Source organism: Lissotriton vulgaris, chromosome 7, assembly GCF_964263255.1.
Source record: "Lissotriton vulgaris chromosome 7, aLisVul1.2, whole genome shotgun sequence".
In the NCBI taxonomy this organism is placed as follows: Eukaryota; Metazoa; Chordata; class Amphibia; order Caudata; family Salamandridae; genus Lissotriton; species Lissotriton vulgaris.
The window spans coordinates 1,379,796,692-1,379,813,738 of NC_141695.1; the positions used below are offsets into that span (position 1 = coordinate 1,379,796,692).

Genomic DNA, 17,047 nt, shown 5'->3' on the forward strand with positions numbered 1-17,047 from the left:
ACAAAGTACAATTACTGAGTATAAAAGTAATTTCCGATATATTACATTGAATAATAAAGAAAACGAAAATATAAATTCAAAATAAACAGTCCTATGTCCTCCATTACACAACATCCATGTCTCACATTTCTTGAACACTAATGAGCTTTAAGTACCCAAGCATCTTTAGACGGAGAGAACAAACTCCTAGCTCAATTTGGACATGGCTTTGTAACTAAGATGACTTATTTACATGTCATCTGTTAAAGGAAGATGTAATAATGTCAAAAAATGTGAACACCACAAAGATAATTATTCACTCATTGATTATTTACAAATTTTAATATTGTGTAATGAATTACTTACAAACAACATTTTGTACACAAACTGGATAATTCCTTTCACTTTGAAATCAAAATGTATCACCTGCAAGCTACTGTGTTGAGAAATCCACTGCACTGCAAGGGTTCTCAAGAACAATTTGAAAAAAGTAACTATGTATGTACATTTCTTTAGACTACTTGAATAGTAGGCAGACTACAATAATGAAATACTGTAATGGCTTCCTGTTGGTAGTTGACAGAGATAAGATGCTTGTCTGAACTCTTCTTGCTTCACATTGTTGATGGGAGAGTTGAGCGTTATTCTGGAATGTCGATGACCAGGTCATCGTCATCATCGCCATCTAGCGGGTCATCTCCACTGCCTTCTCCTGTGTCGCTGAACATCTGCTGTGGGACGGTACTAAGGATGGTGGGGGGTGGCAGTTTAGGGGATGAGAGTGCACTCAGAGTAGCCCCTGCTCGTGGGTATGGTAGCCCTCCAACAGCCATCTCTGAGTGAGAAGAGGAGGTCAGTGGCATCTGGGGAGGAAGGAAGATAGCAAAGTTAGGAAGTAGTGTTGTCAGTAAGCAAACATCTGCATACACCACACACTGACCATGAATGAGGCAAGCACAGCACATCAGCCCCCTTAGCCGGGCACTTAAATACAAAACATTAACCTACAAAACTCTGCTACAATAACACAGAGACATTGTGAGAAATATATGTTGAACTATATGAGCATTTATCAAAACTAACCTACTGCTGACCTAAAATACTGATATGCCTTTCCACCGTCAGCAAGTCTCCGACGAAGAGTTTGTCTTTCAACATTGACCAAATATTACCCCACATCAACAGTGAACTATTGTCTATGTGGACGTACTTATAAGCTACTTTCAGAATTCATATTCTGTTGATCTAATTATCTGATGTTGACAATTACCTTTTATCACACCAGTGACTCACCTATTCTTGACACAAATATACTTTTGGTTACTGGCCTACCATCACCAATGGCCTAATTATTTTTTAATATTAACAATAATGATCTATTACTGCCTTACTGTCTACAATAGTTATCGGTGACTAACCTTTAAAATCTTGATGGCCAGAAGTAAAGGTCAATATCAGAAGAAAAACAATAATATAAGTGGTCCTCAAAGACAAACATAACTGTTGACTAAAGGGCGGATTAAAGAATGCATAGCAACGTGCTCGGAGGACGCTGTGGTCACAATGTCAAATCACAAAATGTTGAGTCAAGTGGCTACGGCATATTTTTGAAATCTGTACAATGCATACTAAGAAGGTCACTGTGCTCTTCTTTCTCACTCAAAACTTTAATAAAGCTTAAAAAAAACTTTGTTGACAGCAACTCAAAAGTAGTTAATTTGCTGCTCCCGGTCAACAGTTAAGTTAGTGTGAAATGTACAATAGAAGCAGGTGATGGAATTGAAAGCTCAGCTGTAGACAAATGTTGAGTAGGATAATCTTGACAGCCAGTACAGAGACAATCAATATGGATGGTAATTCAACAGAAGGTTATTGTCATCAATGGTTGAAAAGAAGAAACTGATATTGGAGTTGCACGTTTTAGGATAAGCCACTATGTTATTATCGATAGTAGGCTCACTGATTTTTCAGTTTGAGACTATTTGAGATTGACATACTGTGGGTCATTCGTAATCCTGTGGTTGGATTTGAATGACACAAAGGCTTTTCAATAAAAGAAGCAGGGACTATCTCACGCAGGGTGGATGCCATCTTTAGACTGTATTTCCGTGACCATGTCCCCCCAGTGGTTCTCGAACCATGACAGTGTATAAAACAATTGATTGATATCACTTGTCTTCACTGGGCAAGTTGGAGTGGGTAATGTTACTCCTGAATAGTCTGACACAGCAAAACTATTGATACTGGTAAGAAAACGTTTCGTTTTATAATGTGCTCTTTTAACAGATTCACAAGCTGTGCTTCATTTGCAAAGCATTGTGCAAAGCACTGTCCCCAGTCTTACTGCAGCAAACATAAAAAGTGAGTAGTAGCAAAAAGATTATTCAAAATCATTCGCCCTAAAGTGGTCTTACTCCTGGACTGTTAAATGTTTAGTGATTTGGTGAATGTGTGCACAGATAGTTTGGTTACAGCGTTACAACTTTATGAGAGCGAGACTGACAACTGCCAATGAAGGTCACAGAAATGTGTTGGGCACCAAATAACAATTCTATGGCCAATTCATTGTGGAAGTCTACATGTTATGGTTATGTTACCCATGGACTATACAGACCCGCCAGGATTTTGCAGTATGAATTTGCAAATGTTGTGGCACAATAAAGCAAATTTTGCGGCACACAATTTCGTTTTTGCAGCATTTTGTAGAGCTTTATTTTGTTCAGAATTATAAGTATTTAACAGTTTGCAGCAGCATAAAAAGATGCAAGCTTTTCCCAGAAAATACAGCCCTTTCTTAGAAGCATATAACAAATAACTACAAAGACTTTTGCTATCCATCCCTGCTACTGAGTTTTGGCCTTTAATACATGTTAGAACCCCTATGTGGCAGGAAACTGTCTACAGGCCTCAACCTACTGACTTCCACCACCGGTTTTATGCACCTGTGGACATGGGAAAGCCCAGGAACACATATCCTCCTGGAATACATCAGCCACTTAGGTCAGGCTCACAATACTGACATGCCACTTACGATCCAGGTGTAATTGATTCAATGTGAGAGCACATCACAGAGATGGGAAGGATGGAGTAAAATGCTCTCTGATATGACCAATAGGTAGACAAAGAAATGTGCACCTATGTGAAAGGAGAAAGAGAGGGATACAGACAGCCTCAAAAGAGATTCAGATAGGCTGAAAGAGGTCAACAGAAGCACTCAATTGAGCTAGAGAGAAACTGCAAGGTGATTAGAACCTTATGGTGGTGCCATGGTGAAAGGGAACTCGCTTTCTCCTTTTAGCTGCCTTCTCCAGTCTAAACGTTAATTTTCACTGATACATTCCTCATTTTTTCCAGAGTGACAGTGATCATGTCTGGCCATTGAACCCAAGACGTAACCAAAACAAAGACATTGGCAAAGACCAGAAATCTACCATCAACCCAGACAAGAAAGACACGGTTCTGTTGTTTATCATTTCCCATTGAATAGCTGATGTAAACAGAGCAAACCAGCAAAGATAACCCATACTTCCTGCAATTACCTAAAATAAATTCACTCCTACACTGTCTCACCCTCCTCGTCCTACATCTCATTTATATTACAGAATAAGGTGAGAAGAGATGCAAGTTCTCTTCTACCCTAGTCTAAGATTGTCAAATAGGTGCCACATTATCTGAGGGGGCTGTACACCATATGCTTGCCTTTCCTCTCCCCACTAGCCTCTGTCAGAGACTATGTGTAAGAGCAGTTCTGCTTTTCGTAAGGTATTTTCAACATTATTTGCCCCTGCTATTGCATCCTGAATTAACTCCAACAGATGTCAACAAGACACTCGCACTCAATAGTGGCTGGTGAACTCTGAAAATGGTGGGTTGGTTTTGGTTGACTCATGTTGGACCATGCGAGTGAAGCAAGAACACTTTACTCTTTCCTGTACACCCTTACAACGACATAGCAGCATCCAAAATAGGACAACCTGGAAGATGTGGTGTTATCGGTGTGCACATAGCAGTTGTAGATTATCTCTAAAATAAAGGCTGAGTTGGGAGTAGAAATGATAACCTTGGCAGAACGGTTAATGGTAAGGTTGAATAGAGTATGTATGAGCTCTGGACTTGTATAAAGGACTGTGGGACTGCCTGGCATCCTAGTCAAAAAAGTAGCTTTTTTTAATGGATGAAAGCATACCGTACTGTGTAGGGTAGAACATAGAGAATGCATACCAAGATAGCAACATCAGCTCAAGATGGACGCAGTGTAATAAGAAAACAGAAAAAATGTCCGACAGCCAAAAAATCAAATCCTGTTACATTTTCGAATTTCCTAAGCTTGGGCCAAGCCTGGCTGTCTACCATGTTAACTCAAAAATATGTGGTCATGCTCTTGTTACATACCACTTCAGTTGACGGGAGTTTTAATCAATTTACCAGAATTAATCTAAAAAAAAAGTTCCTCTGTTCCTGGGAATCTTATTTTCTTCTTCTTTATTTATTTTATTTATAAGGTTTTATATAGCGCTCTCTCCCCGCATTATGTGCACATTATAAATACAAAATAAGCATTCATTTTCACGTTGGATATCTTAACAGCAGTCGGATGAGTACAAGTGTTTACTATATGGAGGTTAGCTGTCCACAGTATAAAACACAGTCTATTGTGGCTGCCATTGTGGCTGCCGCTCTGTCTCCCTCGAGCTGATCTGACAGCAGGAAGGAGGGGGAGTGGGGGCAGGTCATGTGTCTGAAGCCCCGTCAAATCAGCAAGGGGAGAAGAATCGTAATTCGCCTTGAACGATTCTGCCAGTGCCGAGTCCGAGCTGTCTCTCAAAATGATGTGCTTATTGAAAAGTCTGAAGGCAGCATGCGCTGATGTAGAGCACGTACAGCCTAAAGCATGAAAGAAGCATGTTTTTAAAAAAAATGAAACTACAATGTAAAACATTTACTGTAGTTGTTTTATGAGAACTTACGGGCATATCGCTTTTCAGTTTATTTTGCGGAAATATCACGATTCGTGAAACCCTGGAGGGTCTGATTATGTAGTATATGACATAAATAACCAGTGAATCTTCCCAATGTTGTTCATGCTATCTATGTAATACATGACAGCGTGTCTCACATCCAAATATCTCACGTTCAGTGGCTATAGGGGATCTTCGAAGGGGTGTGCAAAGAAAGAGGGTAATTTATTGGTTTCAGTAACATGGGACTTTAGAAAGGGCCTCGTAGGAGCGTGCAATACTACTATACGTGTGTAACATTAGCCCTTGCATCAAGTGAAGGAATAGCAATCATAAAAGCTACTTTCAGAGCAAGTTTGGGAGAACAACCATGCATTTGGCTCCAATGAAGACTGCAGAAAAATGTGTTTGAACGGTAGGAAATTACGACTTAGGTGATGGGTATGGTGTGTGCAGATAAAAATCCTTGAGGCTCTTCAGAAATACACGTAGAAACAGAAAACGTCAGTTGGTGTCCCTGCTGTTAATGTGCCCTGATATATCAGACAAATGGCCTCGATTGGCTGCAGGCTTAAGTGGCAAAATAGCAAATAAAGCAGAGTATTGACATATGTTGCTACTGAAGAAGGAGCCTATGTGTTTTCCAAGGAATCATCCACTTAGAAGGAAAGGGACTGTGCATTAGTGGAGCCCTACTTTCCTTACGATTTCCAAACAATGTTGAGGGAGGTTTATGCAATCAACCTCTAAAGCTTCAGAAGGCAAGCTGCCAAGTCCATTATTTGGGGTCTGGCTATCTTGCTTGGTGGCTACTTCTCACCCCTCTGTTATAGTGTGTTTGAGTGGCTACTTCCTATGCCAAGTGTCGGGAGCACTAAGCCTGTCTGTGCATGGATGACTGACCCACATAGGCGCAGTCATGATAAGCATTATCTTGTAGTACGTGCTATAAGAAAACTTTAAGGGAGTGGAGTCTGGCGGGTGAAAAAAGCATATGCAAAAATCCCACACCAATCAATTAAATGGCCACTGCAACTTCATCCTGTTTCTGGGTACTCTGAAATCTAGGACCTAGTGTACTATTATTCTAATTGCAAAAAGTAGACACAAATTGTGTGCCAACTTCTTGCAAATTGAATAGTATTTTGCAAATCAACCGATGTATTATTAGGTTGGTTTACAAAATACTGAAACAGTCGTGGAATGATCTAATTAATATTCTTTAGGGAACTTGCAATTTGCGACCTCTTTGGCTGAAATCATTGCAATGGTGACCTGCAAACCACAGCATGTAACTATTCCTGTGACTGCATAAAAAGCTAATGTTCCTTAAGGCCATCAGTGCTACTTTAATAAAAAAATAGTTTTTCCTTTTGGAAAACTTCAGGGGGAGAAGGCAGTGGTTCTTTGGGCCACTGCCTTCTCCCCCTCCTAGGGTGCCAGCATGAGTCCCAGAAAGGAGGGGGGAGTTTATTGGGGACTACTTAGTTTTAAATAACTTGCTTCCCCAACTCGGGGGTCAGTAACTCATTACTTGCCTGCAACTGCAATTTTGGCTGTTAGGCAACTTTACTATGTTCTTGATCACCCACTGCAAAATTTGCTGAGTCTGTCTTGGGACAGGTAAGGGATTTGCAACAGCTAGCTTTTTGAGGGAAAGCATTGTTTGAAGATGTCCGTCAGGCATAACTTAAACTACAGTGTTAACCTGAAATGCTTTCAGTGCTATAGTAATTGTGTGCAGCATCACTTGAGTGATGCAGAGTGAACTATCATGGGGGGTTTTGCTCTTATTACTTTTTTTCAAAGGTTCTGTAGTGACTTTTACTGGTTTGGAGGTGGGGGAATTGGTGTGGGGGCTACTGGTTACAAGAAATATCAGTGTGCAAACTGACTGGTGCATATGTGACCCGAACACCTGTGATTAACCCACTAAGTCCTACCAATCCCCCATGATTCTGGCCCTTTTTTCGTGTAGCAGTTATTTTTATTGCCATAAATGAAGTACTGAAAAATAACAGCAAATACAGTGACATGAACGTCCAGCATGGACCCATATTGAGATTCAAATGTTGATTGTGATATCTGCATCAATAACAAAAAATCCAAATATACAAGAAAGGGAGAATAGAAACAGAAAAAAGACAATAAGCTTGAGAAGGAGAAAAGCAAAGAAAAATTAGGCAGTAGGACAGAAAGAAAAGAAGGGAGGGAAGACAGTACTACAAAGCATGGAAGAGAAAACCAGTCAGGCGAATGCCAGGTATAGTAATGCAGGGGCAAAAAGATGGAGTGCAATGACAGTGATAAGGAAGAATCAAGATTCAATGCGAATTCGAGGGGGGCATCCAGCAGAAAGGGGGGATCATGTGAGAAGAAAAATATCTACTTTGTCTATTAAATTGTAAATTACCTTTTCATAAGACGCAGTCTTGTACATTTCCGCAAGCTATTCCTCATGCAACAGCAATTGTGGAGACCGCCAATGTCACAGAATACAGATCTTGGCCGCTGTAACGGCAGTGACTAGCAAGCGACAGGCATTGCGGGTTAGCTCGGAAAGATACGATAAATCATGGAGGAGAATTAGGGGGTCTGAAAGTGGCGATGGCAAATCCATAGATCTCGGAGTGTAGAGACCACTGCCATCCAGAAGGGGCGAATCGCGGGACAATCCAAGATATGAACATGATCACAGGGCGCATGATCGCCCTGCCAGCAGACAGAGTGATGGAGCAACCTGCCACCTGAAGCCATGCAGGCATCCAGTGCCAGCCCTAAAGGATCTTAAAACGACTGAGCTTCATCCGTGCCTCCCCGTCACCCCGTTCCAGGGCCTTCAGAAGTTCTGCCCATTGCTCCTCGTCATATTCCACTTACAGGCGAGCCTGCCAGGTCGCCCTGAGGCTAGTCAATTGTGGCTGGAAGTAAAGGTGACGAATCAGGAGATTGCACCCCAAGCATTATGGTAAGAGGGCACCGGGAAACAGATGATGTTCCAGAGTTGGGGACCCAGTTTGATCAGCAGGCAATGACTTAGTTGTGCAGAGCGCCTCTGTTGAGTATGCAACTGGCCACATTCGACCCTTGACATCTCAAAGGACTTGAATTTGCCACTGGAGATCAGGTGTGTTATTGTCGGGAAACCAGCTCTGCCTAGGGGCACTAATCAAGCATGCCCACCCCTCCAGGCAGATACCAGTATTGCTCCAGAGGGGAGCTTTGTCATGGAGTCATGGAGAAACGCATCCACCATACGCAGCCTGCAAGCCCGCATTTTAGGAAGCGTACATGGCTTTCGACAGGGGGTTGGTGTGAGAAAGTGGCTCTATATATACTGGACCAGAATAAGGTACAGTGTGTATAGAGTCCACAAACCCCAGAGGTATAACAGAGGTTAAAGTCAGGACCGACCTTACTCTCAAAAGTGGTAGCTTGGTCGAGCAGTAAGGCAGTACCAGAGGACAGTGTAAAGCATTTGTTGTACACACTCAGTCAGAAAAGGTTTCACACACTCAAGGACTGAACTCCAGGCCAATTGTTTTTATATCATCAGATAGAGTTGTTTTATTTTTAAAACCAACAGGTATAAAAATATACCTTTCTCGAGATGGGTACTCTCATGTAATTACTTTGCAAAGAGGCAATAAACTTTGTGAACACAATAGATACAGGGGTTGCAGTAGGCAACACAATTCTAAACGCACTATAGCATTCAGCACAATGGGTTTTCATCTTTTATGTAGAGTTGATTACTTTGTAGATTACTTTGGTAGTTCCAGGACTGGATCCAAGGTTCAGTTCTGGGCTCTAAGCTGAAACCAATTTAGTAAAATCGTTTTAGTTATGGTAGTGATTTTTCAGAAATATAAAGCTGTTTTAAAAGTTCACACTTAGAAACTTTTCAATGAAAAACTGGCAATGTTATCCAATGGGAGAAAGTTCAGGTTGCAGGTAAGTATGACCTTGTTACTTTTGTAATCCAGTACTAGGCTCCTGAGTCCAGCACTGGGGTTTCAACTTAAAACAGGTGAGTAATTGCGTTTCAGTATTTCGTATGATTTTTACAGAATATTTCAAATTTTTCAAATAAACCCGGTAAGGATTACTTTTGTGGTTCAGTACTGGGCTACAAGGTACAGTACTGGCTTCTCCCCTGATCACAGGTGAGTACTTCGGAATTCGGGTGATTTTATATGAATATTTTTAGTTTCCAAAACTTTACACTTAAAAGATTTTTAGAGTCAAACCAGTCAATGTTATCCAATAGCAGGTAAGTGAGTTATCGGTTTCCAGGTGAGTACTTGGTTGGTGAAGTTAGGGTTCTGGGCATAGACTCAGGGGTCCCCCAGGGTCAGGTAAGTACAGTTGGTTCACCGCCAGCGGCACAGTGGAGGCCGGGTGCAGAAGTGGTTAGGCCCAATGTTATCCAATGAGGGAAAGGGGGCCTCTGGTTGGTGGCTGCTGGCTAGAAGGCCACGAGGCTGTGAGAGCTGGGCTCCTGGTCACTTGCTCAGGGCAATTAGGGAAGTAGGATAGGGTACAGGTTGCACTGCCAGGGGCACTCGGGCGGCTGGGTGCAGGGTGCTTTTGAGCCGTTGGGCACTCAATGTTATTCAAGGGGGAACTTGAAAAGGGTACAAAGGCTGCAGGCTCAGGGACGGAAGATCTTCTGGAGCGACCAACACTTCGAGGGGTAAGTTGGGATCTTGGAGGATAGGTAGGCACCCAGGAGTTGGGCACAGGGGACCGTGGGGCCCCGGGTGCAGGGGTGTCTTTTGAGGTTGGGAAATCTTACCCCTTGCTGGTCACGGTCGGAGGGATCCTCTGTCCTGAGGCTGCAGGCGTCGTCAGGGTTGTCGAGGAGGGTCTTTGGGCACTGGACTTCGGGTCCCAGTCGCCGGGATGACGTCCTCGTGGTCCTGGATCACTCGGGTACGGGCCGGGCTCGGCGGGTGCAGAGTGGGTTGGTCCGGAGCTTTCTGGCTGGCACCAGGGGTGTTGTCGCAGCAGAGCCTCTGCTGATGGGAATCCCAGGCTTTAAGAGGGTCCAGGCAGGCAGGTCCTCTGGGTGTCTCAAGGTTGCCGTCCACAGGAGTCGCCGGGATTAGGCAGGAACAGGTTCCAGGATCGACAGGCCTGTAGGGCTGGGGCCAAGTCAGTTGTTGTCGTCATCCTGTTGTTAGCAGCTGCACAGCTGGTCTTCTTCTTGATCTTCTTTCTTCTTTTCTTATCGGGATCTGAGGAAGGAAGGTTCAGGGAGCCCCTAAATACTGAATTTAGAGGCGTTACAGATAGGGCAAGGACAGGGAACAATAGGTCCCTGTGCTGGGGTGGGTACACCCCCTAACCTGCTCCTCTCCTGTGGGAGGGTGGCAGGAGCCTAGCTGTAATTGGGCAGGGCTCCCCATCTTCAAGATGGCCGGAGCCCGGGGTCGTGCTTCACATCGTCTCCCCCACCTGAGGGGTGGGGTTGGCACAGGCTGGCAGACCCCCCTTCCCGACGTAGTTCTTCCCGCCAGTGTGAGGGTCAAGACAGGTGGGGGCCAGTTGCTGGGTACAGCAAATGGTCTGGAGAAACTCACAGAGGCGGCATGCCTTTGAAGCTTCCCCCTGCCCATCCTAGAGGAGGAGACCTCGCCCAGGATGTGCATTGTTGCAGGCCCAGGAGAGCGGGGGGGGGGGGGGCTCTCCACCCAGAGGTCCAGCAACATGTCTGCTGTGTGGCAGCCTCTGCAGCCACTCAGCCCAGACGTGGATTGTAGGCTAGGTTTTCAGGGGGCATCTCTAAGATGCCCTCTGGTGCATTTTACATTAAATCCCACAGTGGCATCATTGCGAGTTTAATGTGCTGAGAAGTTTGGTACCAAACTTTTCAGTCTTCAGTGTAGCCATTATGGTGCTGTTGAGTTCGTAATGACATCCTCCAAGCACCATATATTCTTAATGGCATCACTGCACTTACAGTGCCCAGTAATGGCCCTGGGTACTGTAGGGGCACAGGGCTCATGCACCTGTGTCCACACCTCTGGCATAGGGCACCCAGCTAGAGGGGTGACTAAAGTGTGCCAGGACAGTGGGTTCTGTGGGCATGGCACACAGGGATGTGTGCCATGTCGACTCTTTGTTTGGTTCTGTACTTAGACACTCAGCCTGCAAAGGCAGTGTGTGGGTGTCAGGGTGCAGGCCCCCTGAGGGTGGCACAATAAGTGCTGCAGCCCTCAGGGGTCTTCTCTGGTCACCATGCCCTGGGTACCATTTACTAGGGGCTGACAGGTGGCAGAGATGTCAATTGGGGTTTAGTTGTAACACAGTTTTAGGGAAGGAACACAAGCCCTGGGTACCTGGTTGGCAGGAGTCCAGGGAACAGTCAGTCAAAGCACATCAGCAGTCAGAGAAAAAGTGGGGGCATACCAATGCAAGAAAGATGGCACTTTCTCACAGTTGGTGCCAGCGATGGCAGGCCTGGAAAAAAGATAGAGGGCCTGTAGTCCCAACGAGGCATCCTGGAGTCTGCATTCAATCACCCATAACGGGGGTTTTGGACCTGGGGGTGCCTATATGCCATTTGTTGCAAATTAAGGGCTAGACAGCAATGCTCCACAGAAGGAAGGCCCAAGGGGTGCTGATCTATGGGAGATAAACATCCAAATTGCTAGGCGAGGCGTCACTGAACCCTAGATGAAGGCATTAATGGTCCTATCTAACTCACTGAGGGTTGAGGAGGTATGAATTGGGCAAGTATGCCCAAAACATATGTGAATTTGGGGAGGGTAACCATTTTCACCACTCAAGTTCATCCGCAGAGAAAGAGATTCAGGTGGGACCACTATATGAAGTTCAATCTCATTCGCTCCATAATTGGGCCCAGGTTATCCAGCACTATGTACTCCAGGTCCCTGTTAACTAGGGTGCCCAGATGCCTGAGGTGGTAATTCTTTCACTGGAATGGGTAGCAGGCAATGGCGGCACAGGTGGTAATCGGTGACAGCGGCATGGCCAAGTTCTTTCCTCAGTTCACCTTGTAACCAGATATTGCTGCAAAAGCCTCAATGACCCGTAGCACCACGGGGATGAAGGAGGGTTAGGCCAATAAAGGGAGTAAGATGTAATCTGCGTATAAATGCAATGTTGAGGGACCTCCGGTCTAAAGACTCCATCGCAAGGAGAAATAGAAGGGGGAAAGAGTGGGCAACCATGATGGGTACCCATGCGAACTGAAAAGGGGTCAGAAAGAAAGCCCCCACAAATGACCTGCATCGAAAGGAGTCGTAGAGCCATCTCACTCCGGAGACAAAGTCGTCACCAAGGCCAAATTTCAGGAGGGCGGCAAACTGGTAGTCCCATTCTATCCTGTCAAAGGTCTTCTCAGCGTCCAACGACCGCGTCAAGGCCTCATCCGGAAGACCCGCTGCTAGCCAAACTGCTTGAGCTAACGTGCAAAGAGGGTTGCATAACGCACGACCTGGGACAAACCCCACTTGAGAATGATGAACAAGAGAGGGCAGGACTCGCACGAGGTGGGCAGTTAGAATGCTTACAAGTATCTTGACATGCCCATTGAGCAGGGATAGGGGGGTAATAACTGCCACAAAGGAAGTTTGGGGTGGACCAAAATCAGCACCCTGTTGGATTGTAAACCAAGGGAGCACGAGAAATCAGCCTCAGCAAATGCCTCATGGAGAAGATCCGCAACCTCAGATTTGGTCTACTTGTAGAACTCTGCCAAGTAGCCGTCCTCACCTGGGGCTTTGTGATAGGATATATCTGAGATGGCCTGCTCTATCTCCACTTTGGTGATCGCGGCCTGAAGCAGCTAGCTGCCGTCCTCATAGGCATAGTAAGCTAATACCATCCAGGAAGGCATTCGTCTGCATCGGTCCCTGAGCAATTTCCGGGGAGTTGAGGACCCTGTAGTAAAGGACCCTTCATTAAGATGCAAATGTGTATGAGATTTCCTGTGGCTTGGTGACCAGCGTCATTCCTGCCTCCGTCTGCCTCTCCTTCCTCCTCTCCCTGTTCATAGTGCTGGAACATCAACCTCTGAAGATCATACTGGGCTTAGAGAGTATTGAGGCTCATGAGCACCTTCTCAAAACTGCACTTGGTAATAGCAGAAGGGTGGGCTGATGAAGCGTGCGTAAGACAGGCTAAATCCGTTTCCAGCACCTTCTGATGCTCCTCCCTCTGCCTGTTGGGACAGGGCAGCATCCCTCATCCGCTGCTCCTTGGTGGGCGACCACGTCAGGGCAGATCAACCGAGCCGCCATTGTGCTCCTGATAGGTATGCACATGGGTTTTAAACTGGTTCTTGCCCACCGGGTGATTGTAGTTGGACAATTTGAGATGCCAGGGCTTGCGAATTGGCTGTGACAAACCCAGATCAGCCTTTAGGGGTACAGGAGAGTGGTCCGAAAGTGAACCCTCTAGTATTGAAGTCTCACGGAGATAGGGAAGCAAGGGGTGGGTCATCAGGAAAAAAAATCCAACCTTGCTTGCGTGCCGTGAACCAGAGACAATCCTGTGTTCCCGGAGCGTCAGATGCAAGAGACGCCATAAGTCTCAAACGCCATGATCAGCCCCAAGGTCTCCTAAGAGGCCTCTATTGCACATTATTGGATATGTCAATTGGGCCAGTGCAATATAAGGCTGAGTCTCGGACCGGGTTCCAATTCCCGCTTATCAGGATGTTGGCGGTATCTATCTCAGACAATACATAGGTGAGTTGAAGAAAAAAGGCGCGATTCGGACCCGTAGGCGCATATATTGAACCTATGCATCGTACATTCTGATTAATCTTTAGTTTAGAGAACACATAGAAACCTTCAAATCAACCCAGGTCCTAAGCACTACATGGGGCAAAGTATTTCGAATCAAGATGCTCTGGGACGCTGGTAAGCCATCTGCCATTCACAGAGAACAGCAACTGTGTATCTCTTTGCCCCCCAAATCCTGCCGGAGCTGCTCAGCTTCTGTCTTGTGAGGTGCGTCTCCTGAAGGAGAGCTATGTCCGTACATTTGGAATTGAGATAGAGGCAAACTTTTTTACGCTTGATGTAATGTGTAAGATCACTGAGGTTCCAGGAAAGAATGCATAAAGACTTGTGCACGGACATGAAGATGGCAAGAACCAAGGAGGGAGTTCAAGGGTTGTGAATGATGTTGGGCGGGCACGGAGGTAAGTCAGATCCCTCAGGCAGTCTACAGGATGTTTAAAGGGCGGTAGAGAAAAAACAGAGGAAGAGAGGGGAGTGAGCAATAGAAAGAACACAAAAAAAAGAGAAGGAGACTAACTACATACCCAAGAGAGATGTAAAAAAAAAAAAAAAAAAACATGGGGAAAACCGAAAAGATGGAGGGGGAGAAGGGAGAAAGGAACACGCATTAGTGAGGAAAAGAAAAGAACAATGCACAAATAAACACAATGCTATGCTAACCAAAAAACAACCATACAATCAAGTGCACTGCACTACGTGTTCTATTAATTGGAGTCGGTGGGTCTACACCTGAGGGGCCGCGCTTCCAGAACCAAGTGGTCGTGAGGAAATGTGGGTGGTGGGGAGCAGGCCCCCCATCCCACCTCCCCAAAAAAAACAATAATTCAGGACATTGGCGGTGGCAAAGATCGGAGGGTGGGTGACCAATAATATGAAAGGGAGAGGTCTACTCCAATTACGAGCTAAGTGAAATATCAATTGATGAGAAGACAGGACACACTGTGTCTCAGCACTACCTAGGGTGGGGGTGGGGGTGCGGGGTAATGCAGCAATGTGAATCATAACCTCATTGGGTATACTTTGGGGAGTGAAGGAAGGGTTTTTAGTCATAATCTGTAGGGAGGGCGGCCAAGTGGAGCACAACATAGCATGGTATATGATGGAGGGAGGTGCAGGGGAAGTGGATGTTTGTTTTTGCTGAATCACCTATGGGCGGGCTTTTATCAAACATTTGATATTGAACAACAATTAACAATTGAGCCAAAGACAGCTAGGGAGAAAAATGACCTCATCAGTAACAAACATGTAATCTACAACACTTAGGGCCATATGTATCAAGCAAATCTTTAGTCGCAAACGCTGTGAATCACAAAAAATAGCGTTTGCGACTAAAAATTTGCTATTCCCAATGGATGAAGCACAATCTCATAGCAAAATAAGGAATCGCTAAAACAGCGCTTCCTTACCTTGCGAGACCCTGTATTCTCCAATTTTTCAAGCGATTCCTTATTTTGCGATTAGCAGATTTTGCGAAAATCGCAAATGGGGTAATCTCAAAATAAGGAATCGCAACGGAATGTATGAAAAAAATCGCAATTTGTGAATACACGAAATTCGCATTTTAGAGAATCGCAATTAACACCAAGTAGGAGCAGGTGGTAACCAGGTGCAAACTATATAGGAGACCCACAATGCAACAGACTTTTTTCCACAATGGCTGAGCTTTACGTGATAACCAGGAGGCTGCGACTCAGAGCTGCTGCACAAAGGAGGAGACGCCAGGAGAGGATATTCCGTGCGCGCATTACCATCTTCCAACGCACTGAGGAGGACATCCATACACACTACAGGCTGGATGAAGAGAGCATCCTTGATTTAATTGAGGAACTCAAATCCTTTCTTGAACACCCCACACGCAGGACACACTCCATCCCCACCCACATCCAGGTCCTGTGCTCACTCCACCTCTTGGCATCTGGTAGTTTCCAGGGGGTGATTTCCTCTGTAGGAGGGGTGTCAGAGTGCAGTTTCGCGTTTTTTCCACGCATTCCTTGATGCCATGGTACAGAGGCTGCATCACCACATTCACTTCCCAAGCACCCCACAGGCACTAGACCAGACCAAACAGCCCTTTTATCAAATAGCCCAATTTCCCTACATCATAGGATGCATAGATGGGACACACGTTGCAATATCCCCCCTCACAGAATGAGTACATGTTCCTACCACTCCCTGAACATACAGGTGGTGTGTGATGCCAAACACATCATCACAGACATTGTCGCCAAATTCCCTGGCAGCACCCACGACTCTTTCATCTTCCGCCACAGTGGGATACACCGTAGACTCACAAGTGGGGAGTTTGGCGAGGGCTATCTACTAGGTAAATACATTTGAACAGAGACCACACTTGTTAAGGATAGCATGTGCAGGACAGTGTTTAACCATATACCTCCCACCCCACAGGTGACAGTGCGTATGCGGTCCGTGACTTCATACTGACGCCCTACCTGAATCCGGCCAATGCAGCGGAGCAGCAGTACAACAGCGCCCACATTGCAACAAGAGCAACCATTGAGAGGACATTTGGGATACTCTAAGCAGATTCAGATGCCTTCAAAAAAGTGGAGGGGCATTACAATACAGCCCACAGACCTGTTGCAAGATAGTGGTAGCATGTGCCATGCTGCACAACATCGCCACCAGGAAAGGCACACCGGTGGAGCTCAGTGAATCTGACATCAGATGTGGCGGGGCCAGCTCCAGGACGCATGCCAGCCGGGGTACATGGTGCAGCTGTAGGGCGCCAGAGGCGGGATGAGATCACACGCAACTATTTCTAGGTAAGACAAAGTGACACAATGCTATATATCAGTTGTCAGACTGTGTTTTTTTTCTCCTTAATATCAGGATTATTAACGTCACACAGGCTGAGTGAAACACAATGTCCTTCAAAATGTCCTGCACAGTGCAAATATCCCATCAGGGGCAAGTGTCCATGTGCAGTGGGTAGCTGCACCCATCCTGTGGTCCCATATACATCTCCTCACTAACAGCGGTGGCGGGAGGAAGCCTCTGTTTCGGGATGCACAGTGCCTCCCTCACTTGGGCCATTCGGCCTGGTGTTACGGCCATTACGGCGCCTCTCCATGGTGGGTGGGGGGGGTGGTGCTGCTCCGTACTGATAGGGCGTTCTCATCAGTGGGGGTCAGGACTCATGGCCCAGTAGTGCATACTGCGCGCAGCTCATCCACAGCCGAGTAAGGCCCTTGCCACGTCCTAGCTATTGTGCGCCACCTCGCTCTGCATGCAGATGCTGCGCCTAACTAATACACTGGTGGCAGAGGACAGGAGGTTCACAGCCCAGGTATACAAGTCCAGGCGCTGCATCTC

At 45.8% G+C, this 17,047-nt stretch overlaps 1 protein-coding gene across 5 annotated transcripts in view; it reads right to left on the reverse strand.

Moving 5' to 3' along the window:
* Positions 1-302: 302 nt before the first annotated feature.
* INO80E (INO80 complex subunit E) overlaps positions 303-17,047 on the reverse strand; it is a 258,774-nt gene continuing 242,029 nt past the window's right edge. For all 5 annotated transcript variants that reach the window (XM_086932094.1, XM_086932097.1, XM_086932096.1 and 2 more), the window contains one exon: positions 303-842. In XM_086932094.1, coding sequence (XP_086788220.1) covers positions 621-842 — 222 coding nt within the window. In that variant the 3' untranslated portion in view covers positions 303-620. The remainder of the gene's footprint in view (positions 843-17,047) is intronic.